Genomic DNA, 9,371 nt, shown 5'->3' with positions numbered 1-9,371 from the left:
CTGGGGCAAGCCCGGCCTATCCCCTGTAGGGGGGTGGGTGAGGGGAGAGGCTGGGGAAGAAGAGAGGGGGAATTGGGGCGTTTGAGGGGATTATAATTTCTTTAAAAAGGGGGGTGGGGTGAGGCCATGGCCGTCCCAGCCAAGAAAAGGAAGATGAACTTCTCTGAGCGAGAGGTGGAGATCATCGTGGAGGAGCTGGAACTGAAGAAGCACCTGCTGGTGAACCACTTCAATGCCGGGGTTCCTCTGGCTGCCAAGAGTGCGGCCTGGCACGGCATCTTGAGAAGGGTCAACGCTGTGGCCACCTGCCGCAGGGAGTTGCCTGAGGTCAAGAAGAAGTGGTCTGACCTCAAGACCGAGGTCCGTCGCAAGGTTGCCCAGGTCCGGGCAGCGGTGGAGGGTGGCGAGGCCCCAGGGCCCACTGAGGAGGATGGAGCCGGAGGGCCTGGGACAGGTGGTGGCAGTGGCGGCGGTGGCCCAGCTGTAGCCCCCGTCCTGCTCACCCCCATGCAACAGCGCATCTGCAACCTGCTGGGCGAGGCCACCATCATCAGCTTGCCCAGTACCACAGAGATTCACCCCGTGGCCCTCGGACCCACAGCCACTGCAGCTGCAGCCACGGTCACCCTGACACAGAGTGAGTGACCTCTCCCACCCAGTCTGTCGTGCATAAATGGGAAGGGCCAGCCAAGAGCTGGGGCAGCCTGGGGAAGGTTGGCTGCCAAGGGTCAAAGGTCAGATGGGAGTCTTGGAAGACCCCGAGGCCTCCCAAGAGCTCCCCAGACAGAAGTGATCCTGTTCTCTTTGGGACTTCCTCAGCACGCAGTCTGGGCTTCTGATGAGCTGGATTGCTCTCAACTGTTTTGCCACCATTCATGTCCATGACTGAACTATGTGGTCCTTGAAGACAGAGACCTGTCTGTATTCCCACAAGACTTATCGCAGGGCCTGGCACATTGTAGGCAGTCAGGACATACTTGTCGAATGAACAGACAGCTGGGAATAATAATACCCAAGTAAGACACCTATTCTGGACAAAGACGTTCTGGGTATTCAGTGCAGTGAACATTCATCAGGCCCTGCTCAGAAACCTCATGGTTCCTTGTGTTAATCTATTCATTCCTTCACTTCTCAGACACTAGTGCTTATTCCTTCCACATCAGACCCTGTGCTTGGCACTGGGATTACCAAGGTGTTTAAAATACAGGCCAGCTTTATTCTAGTAGGACAGATAAGACACACACATGAATAACTGCACTGTCAGGAGAATCTAAGGACTCAGGAGAGGAAGGGGCTTCCTGGTTGGGGTGGGGACTCAGAGCTGATGTTGGCATTGAAGGGTGGAGAAAATTGACCTTTCCCACAAGCGTGGAGGCCCAAACAGTCCACCCAGAATTCCTTTCAAAGGTTTTCAGTTATGAACGACAATGGTTTGGTTGGACTTTTTAGTTCAGATAAGGGTTTGTACCAGTGACTATTAACTGCTCGTTTGTGCTGGGCTATGATTCGTATCAATCAGTAATTCTCAGTGGGGCTTGAGGAAATTGAGTTGTATGTGTGAGTGCCATTCCCCTGCAGTCGTATTTTCTAAGGATATCAACGTGGGAAAAGAGGATCAAACACTGGTCTAAATCAGCTGCTGTTCTAGAACAGGAAGGACCTGTGACTTGTAGGTATTCCACTGGGCAAGGTGATCAAGGAGACGGGAGGCATTTATTGGGCACTTACGCAACTGCTGTCCCACTCCCACCTCCTTTTCCGCTTGGCCGTAAAAGGAGGGAGATAGGACTAGTGTGGCTACAAACAGTTCAGGTAGAGTCCCACCCAAGATGGCTGCTGCGTGCTGGCCCTGCAGGGAGCATGTGGCCCTGCCTTGATTAGCTGGAAGCATCCCAGTGGGGTGGTTACAAGCAAGTTGGACTCTGGTGTTAGGGAGACGTGAGTTTGCTTGCTGGACCTGCTAAATGAACTGTGTGACCTTAGGCAAGTCACTGCATATTTTTGAGTCTGTTTTCTCATCTCCAAAAATGAACATGACAGTACCTGCCTCTTGGTGTCATCGTGAGGATGCATCGAGCTAATGAGTGCAAAGGGCTTGGCACAGTGCCTGACACATAGTGGGTGCTCTAAATCTTTTGCCAGTGTTGTATTGTTGTTAGCGGCTTTGCTTTTGCCGGATCTGGGGCCGGCCCTTTGGTTACCAAGTAGATTCTAAATGCTTTAGACTCTAGATTTATAGCGACAATAGCTATAAAGCCAGAGGAGACCTGAATTCCCCCCCTGAATAGGGCTTGATGGCCTCCTCTCTACCCCATGTGGCCAGCTCCATTCTTTCTAGAAGGTGACCTGCCACTGCCTTTGCTCTTTCTTCCCCGCAGTCCCCACGGAGACCACCTATCACACGCTTGAGGAGGGTGTGGTAGAGTACTGCACGGCGGAGGCCCCCCCGCCCCTGCCAGCCGAGGCCCCCGTGGAGATGATGCCCCAGCACGCTGACACCTCGGTCAAACCCCAAGCGCTCAAGAGCCGCATAGCCCTCAACTCAGCCAAGCTGATCCAGGAGCAGCGGGTCACCAATCTGCACGTGAAGGAGATCGCCCAGCACCTGGAGCAGCAGAATGACCTGCTACAGATGATCCGCCGCTCCCAGGAGGTGCAGGCCTGCGCCCAGGAGCGCCAGGCCCAGGCCATGGAGGGCACCCAGGCAGCACTGAGCGTCCTCATCCAGGTCCTCCGGCCCATGATCAAAGATTTCCGCCGCTACCTGCAGAGCAACACGCCCAACCCCACGCCTGCCTCGGAGCCCGGACAGGTGGCCCAGAACGGGCAGCCGGACAGCATCATCCAATGAGGGCAGGGGTTGCGCCAGCCTTGTGCTGTGATTGGATGACACCACTGTGGTCTTGTAAGTGGGTTCTGTGACTGGCCTTAGGCTAGGGCTGGCCACGTGGCCGGCTCTCTCTTTGATCGACTGTTAGGGGTCCACTGTTTCTGAGAAGTGAAGGAGACTGTGAACTTTCTGGGCTCCTGGGACCCGAACTGTCTTACCCCCACCACGTGAGCTGCCTTGCTAAGGGCCTGAAGATTGGCTAGGTGGGGGTTGGGCGCCGGTCATACTCCCCGTGGTGTCACGAGCCAGGGCTTGCGACATGACCCAGACTCTGTCTAGGACACCTGGAGCGGAGGTTCTTACCCGGAGCCGTCTCGCAGCCGGGGGGCCTGTGCCGAAATGCTCCCCCAGCCCGCAGTGTCATCCTGTTGAAGGAGACAATGTCCGTGGTGCTGGTACAGTACCTTCCTCCTCCCTCGGGAGGCAGAGTCACTGGGCCTGAGGAGGAAGCTTCACCCTTTTCTCCTTCCCACTGTGCCTCCGTTCTCAGGGGACTCTAGTCCATCTGTGCTCTCCCCACACCCCACCCCACTCCGGGCCCAGCAGGGGCCCTTGTTAGACCCCCAGCTGCCTCTGCAGTACACCCAGGATGCGGCCTGCTGGGCTCAGGGATGCTGGGTGTGCTGGGGATAGCCTGGCCACCATCCGGTCTTCCATTGCATCCCGGGGCAGCCCTTTCGTGGTTTGTCCTGACAGCTTTTGACTCAGGGCAAGCATTAGGCTTTGGGTGCTGTAAATTTGCGAGAAAACAGACCAGCGTGGAACTCTGTTGCTCCGCTGCAGTGGGTCTAAGGTGACCAGCTGGCTTCTTCCAGAAGGCTTGCTTCAAGCCAGTTGTCTTTATTCTGTATGCCTACCCCTCCTGGGAAGGGGTGGGCAGCTCTGGCCACACTCTTCTTCCTCTCCTGTCTACTGACTGCACGATTCTGACACTCAGTGTGGGGAAAAAAGAAAAAAAAAAGTGTGTGTGGCGGGGGGGAAGGGCATCACACCCTGGACTCCCTCTCACATTATTCAGCGCCTCGTGCGTGTTCTTGTGAGACCCCCACTGACTGGCTAGGTGCATCTGAAGGCCTGATTGGCCCCGAATGTTTGAGGTGGGAGAGCCGAAGCTGACCTAAGAATCGGGACCTTGACTTCTGTTCTCGGGGAAGAGCAGAGCTGACCTCGGAGCGCCGAAGGAGGTAGTGTTCCCTGTTCCGTCTTGACACTCTCTCCCCTTTTGGAGGGAGTTTACCCAGATAGCATTTGTCTGGTTCATTTTCAGAATCACCCTCGATCACTGAGACCCTTGCGTCTTCCCAGATCATTCCCCAGGATTGCCATTTTGCTGCCGGTGCTTGGCTACATGTGACCAGTGGTGACAACGCGAGGCTCCGGATCTCAGCTAAACAATCAAGGTGCTGCCCTTCTGGGCAATGTATGTTTGGAATTGCTCGCTCCACTGTTCCCATCACAGGAAGATGCCCCCGAAGACGGTTGGGAGGTGACTGCTGTCCCACCGGCCTCTGTGGAGGACAGGTGCAGCGCTAGCTAGGGAGCCGTGGAGAGGAATCAGGCTGGTGAGGGGGTGGGTGACGGAGGGAGAGCTCCCCAGTGGGGCTGGAAAGCAGCAGCCCCTGGCAGCCCGGGGCCCCCTCCCTCCATGGAGCCTGATGCCCCTGGCAGGGAAGCTGTGGGGCCTTACTGAGGCTTTGCCGCTTGGTTTGGCTTTTCTCTGGGGTTGGCAATCTGAGCCAATATTGCATCTGTTCCAGTTGGGTATAAAGAGGAGGCCTGGATCACTTAAACAGACTGCTTCTTTCCAGGTCATAATTTTAAATTAAAAAATATATCACTTTTTTACACATGTCTGTGTCTTTATTGGTTCTATATAGAAGAGATATGGGCTGGCAGCGATCAGGGGATGGCACACGATGGCCCACAGGTCAAAACCAGCCACCCACCTGTCTTTGTAAATAAAGTTTTATTGGAACACAGCCACACCCCTTCATCTACTTAAAGTCTGTGGCTGTTCGCGTGCTACAGTAGCAGAGTTGAGTAATTGTGACAGAGACCTCTGGCCCACAAAGCCAAAGGTATTTACTCTGGCCCTTTACAGAAAAGCCCACCTATCCCGGCTTAGAGCAATTCTTTCAGACTCTGGATGAGAATTACCTGGGCTGTCTGGTAAACATACCCCAAACCCACCCACCTAAAACCTAGAAGAGACTCCTGGAAGGAGAGCTGTAAGAATTTGCTTTGTAAACAAGCTTTCTGGGTGATTCTGGTATTGCCTAAAGGTTATGAACTTTGGCTTAGAGGCTGGAAGACTTAAACTCAGCTGGAATCATGCATCATGGAAGCATAGATCATACCCCATTGAGGACTGGTTCCCAGGAATTGCTTCTGACAGTTGAGGAGTCGTGCCCAGCAAAGATTCTCACATAAGATTGGCCTTCATTCTGAAGGGATCCCAACCTTCCTGGACATAGTTATCACTCTCTCCCATAGTTAATAATAATAAAAGCTGAGAATGATAAAGCACCTGCTCTGTCTAGGCCTTATAAGCGTTACCTCATTTACTCCTTGCAACAGCCCCATGAATTAGGTAATGATACTGTTCTCAGTTTGCAGATGAGGATAGTGAGGATCAGAGAGGTTAAGCAATTTGCCTAAAATCACACAGCTACCTTATTCTCTGGGGTGGCCCATGCTCTTAACTCCTGTTTTTTTGTTTTTTATTTTTTTAAGATTTATTTATTTGACACAGAGAGAGAATTCAGCAGGGGAGAAGCAGGCTTTCTGCTGAGCGGGAGCCCAATGTGGGGCTCGATCCCAGGACCCTGGGATCATGACCTCTGCCAAAGGCAGACGCCCAACCGACTGAGCTACCCAGGTGCCCCTTAACTCCTGTTCTTAACAATGCTGACCTTGCTACCAGTTAGATGTGAAATCACCTAGAGATGATTTGAACTCACTGGCCTTGAGTTTCTAGATCAAATGAGGCGGCCTAGGAGGCACTTGAAAGGGAAACACAGTGACCTCTCCAACTCTCTGCAGGCTTTGGACATTCCTGTTAAGAGGGAAAAGGGTGGCTTAACAGAATTGAACCCCCCCTCCTTGTTGGTGCTACTGGAGAACTGTCACTTACGTTGGGGTGACTTTTTGGGAGTCCTTCCTGAAATGTGGGATTTTACATAAAGGAGATCCTCCAAGCCACTGAAGCTTATTGCTTCAGGTAGTGAAGCCTTTTACATTTTAAACCATTTTGATGGAAATCTTTCACAAAGAGATCCTTTGTGAACTGTATTTTACCCAGCTGTTTCTTACTCTATAGAGTTTGCCCAGCAGAGGCCAGGAAAGCCCCTGGGCTCAGGCAGGTTTGGGCTTGAGCTGGGTTCCATCCTTTATTCACTGTATCTCTTAACTTGGCCGGACCTCAGTTTTCTCAATTCTAAAATGGGGAAGAAAGGGGTGCTTGGCTGATTCAGTCTGTGGAGCTTGCAACTCTTGATCTCAGGGTTGTGAGGTCAAGCCCCACTTTGGGGGTAGAGATTACTTAAAAATGAAAAAAAAATCTTTTTTTTAAGATTTATTTATTTATTTGAGAGTGCGCGATAGCAAGTGGGGGAAGGGCAGAGGGAGAGAATTGCAGACTCCCTGTTGAGCGCAGGGCCGATGCATGGGGTTCCATCTCATAACCCCGAGATCATGACCTGAGCCAAAATCAAGAGTCAGACACTCAACCAACTGAGCTACCCTGGCGCCCCCTAAAATGAAAAAAATTTAAGTAAAAAATAAAAAAAAATAAAGTGGGGATGTAACAGTCCCTACTTCCTAGGGGTGTTACGAGGTGTTAATCAGTGGAAATAGCTACCGTTTATTGAGCACTGACCTCTTGATTGAAGTGTAGCTCTGACAAATGGGGAGGAGAGGAACTGAGGGCGACCATCTCTGGAATCAAGCTAACTTGCTTTTATTATAAGTTGGGGTCAGGACTCCTGACCCGTGAAAGACTGTGTCTCCTCCACATCCCTGCATTCCATCAATCAGGAGGGACGGAGCTCCCCGAATTTTGAAACAACTTATTGAACCTACTTTCCATTTCTTGTAGCTTTGAGTTCAGAGATTAGAAAGCAAAAAAACCTCAGCAGAATGGGGACTAACTTTGGATCCTTCTGCTCTGGAAATCTGCACATTAGAAAGGGGCCCATCTGTGCAGACCCACTTGTAACTCTCCCTGGAAGAGACTTCCTGACCCCTGGGGAAATTCCAGACAATTGGTCAGGGCTGGACAGGGTGGCAAGGTGGTGGCTGATAGGAACAGGCAGGGACAAACCCACTCTTTTAATTAGAGAAGATGAGTTAAACTCGGCATGGATATTTGCAAAGGGGGATTTGGCTCTCAAAATGGCCTGTCTGGTGGGCGCCTGGGTGGCTCAGTCGTTGGGCGTCTGCCTTTGGCTCGGGTCGTGGCCCTGGGGTCCTGAGATCGAGTTCCGCATCGGGCTCCCTGCTCGGCGGGAAGCCCGCTTCTCCCTCTCCCACTCCCCCTGCTTGTGTTCCTGCTCTCGCTCTCTCTGTCAAATAAATACATAAAATCTTAAAAAAAAAAAAAGGCCTTTCTGGTGAGAGAGGTGTAGACGCTGTGCTGGATTGTGCTGGTTCTCTGTCAAATTGGGGCCCTCACTTTGTGTCCCAACCCCCTTTCCCTGGCCGGCCTGGGCTGGGAGGCCCTTGGGGCTCAGCCTACATATTACTTCCTCAGGAGGCCCTTCCCAGCCCCCCACGCGCCAGGGTAAGCTCTCCCCTGTTGTGCACCCCCATCGCGCTCCCCACACCGTCCCCCTCACTCATGTCCAAGTGGACTTGCTTGTTTTCCAACTGATCCCCTCACTGGGAGCCACGTGGTTTCTGCAGCCTTGTCCACTGTGTTCCTGGCTCTAGCCAAGCTCTGAGAGTGGCCCCCCCCACGTCCCAGTTGCCCAAGCTGGAAGGCCAGGTGACATCCTTGTTTCTTCTCACTGCCTCACCCCTGCATCCTCTTGTTGTTAAAGCTCCCAATATCCCTCAAATCTATCCGCCTCTCTCTCACCTGGGTTACCCACAGCAGGCCCCTTGCCAGCCTCCCTGCCTCCAGGCCCTTCGGAGGAGGGTCTTCAGAAGCAAATCTAACCAGGCCACTCCCTGTTCTATCTTTTCAGTGACTTCCCTCACCTCTCAGGCTAAAGTATAAGCTCCTGAATGTGACCTACAGGGACCTTTCATGGTCTGATGCTGCCTCCCATCTTGTACTTCATTCCAGCCACAATGAATGTTTACTTCCTTATCGCTTGATTATATCTGAGTAAACTACAAGGAAAAAAAGTTTACTTCCTTAGAAATGTCAGGCTTGGGGTGCCTGCGTGGCTTGGTTGGTTAAGTATCTGGCTCTTTATTTTGGCTCAGGTCATGATCTCAGGGTCCTGGGATGGAGCACCGCAGCAGGCTCTGCGCTCAGTGGGGAGTCTGCTTGTCTCCCTCGCCCTCTGCCCCTCCCCCTGCTCAGGTGTTTGCACGAGGGCACTCTCTTTTTCTCGCAAATAAACCTTAAAAAAAAAAAAAAAAGTCAGGCTCTTTCTACCCTCCGAACCTTTGTTTACTGTTCGTCTTTTTTTTTTTTTAAAGATTTATTTATTTATTTGAGAGAGCGAGAATGAGAGAGAGTACATGAGAGGGGGGAGGGTCAGAGGGAGAAGCAGGCTCCTCGCTGAGCAGGGAGCCCGATGCGGGACTCGATCCCGGGACTCCAGGATCATGACCTGAGCCAAAGGCAGTTGCTTAACCAACTGAGCCACCCAGGCGCCCTACTGTTTGTTTTACTCAGAGCAATCTCCTTCCTCATCACTTTCCTAACTTCTATTCATCCTTCACATTCAGCGTGGGCGTCACTTCCTCCAGGCAGTCTTCTTGGGTCACATGGTGTGCTTCCTTTCTCCATAGCATGTTTAAATATCTGGGTCCTGCTTTAGGAGAGTTTCTCAAACCTCAGCACGATTATTTTTTTGGACTGGATCATTCCTTGGGGTGGGGTGGGGGGGCGCTGGCCTATGTGTTGAGGAAGTCTGCGGCCTCCTGAGCAGCACACGGTAGTTGCCAATAGCAGTGATGATGGGAACGGTATCCAGACACTGCGGAATGCCCCTGACCCCGTGAGAACCACTGTCCTACAGCAACCACACCCGTCTTATTTGTAGTTACTTTTCAAGCACATGGCACAGCCCCCCCAACGGGTATTTGATACCCTTTTTGTTGCAGTGTAAGATGTTTTGCATTTCCCTCATTTGACAGATAGAGACTGAAGCAAGACTCACTTGATGGCATGTAATCTGTAAGTGGCGGAGCTGGGAGATCACCCCAGGTGCGCCTAGCCATACAGCCCCTTCTTTGTGAGTCAACCTCCCGTGAGCGCGTGAGCATGAATCAGCCTTCCAGCGCGGCGGCCTGGATCCCGGACCTG

General features: G+C 52.4%; 1 protein-coding gene across 3 annotated transcripts; it reads left to right on the top strand.

Moving 5' to 3' along the window:
- Positions 1-76: 76 nt before the first annotated feature.
- Positions 77-4,737, top strand: NAIF1 (nuclear apoptosis inducing factor 1). 3 transcript variants are annotated; one of them, XR_006792216.3, is made up of 3 exons: positions 77-637; positions 2,379-4,074; positions 4,196-4,737. XR_006792216.3 is itself a non-coding variant. In XM_045883222.3 (2 exons), the coding sequence occupies exons 1-2, from the start codon at positions 127-129 to the stop codon at positions 2,849-2,851; spliced, it is 984 nt and encodes a 327-aa protein (XP_045739178.1). In that variant the 5' UTR covers positions 77-126; the 3' UTR covers positions 2,852-4,737. The 3 variants fall into 3 exon arrangements, 1 of the variants encoding a protein (XP_045739178.1); XR_006792215.3 differs by having other exon boundaries at positions 4,158-4,737; XM_045883222.3 differs by having other exon boundaries at positions 2,379-4,737.
- The last annotated feature ends 4,634 nt before the right edge of the window (positions 4,738-9,371 follow it).

This window comes from Mirounga angustirostris, unplaced genomic scaffold (genome assembly GCF_029215605.1).
Source record: "Mirounga angustirostris isolate CCGP_5_RB_7025 unplaced genomic scaffold, mMirAng1.0.hap1 SCAF_15, whole genome shotgun sequence".
Classification (NCBI taxonomy): Eukaryota; Metazoa; Chordata; class Mammalia; order Carnivora; family Phocidae; genus Mirounga; species Mirounga angustirostris.
Note: the sequence above shows the minus strand (reverse complement) of the source record. Positions and strands in the feature narration are given on the sequence as shown.

Excerpts from the sequence above, each read along its gene's own strand:
- NAIF1 (XM_045883222.3), top strand. The coding sequence starts at position 127 with ATGGCCGTCCCAGCCAAGAAAAGGAAGATGAACTTCTCTGAGCGAGAG. Across the intron at positions 638-2,378 it reads CACGGTCACCCTGACACAGA|TCCCCACGGAGACCACCTAT; the intron begins GTGAGTGACCTC and ends TCTTCCCCGCAG.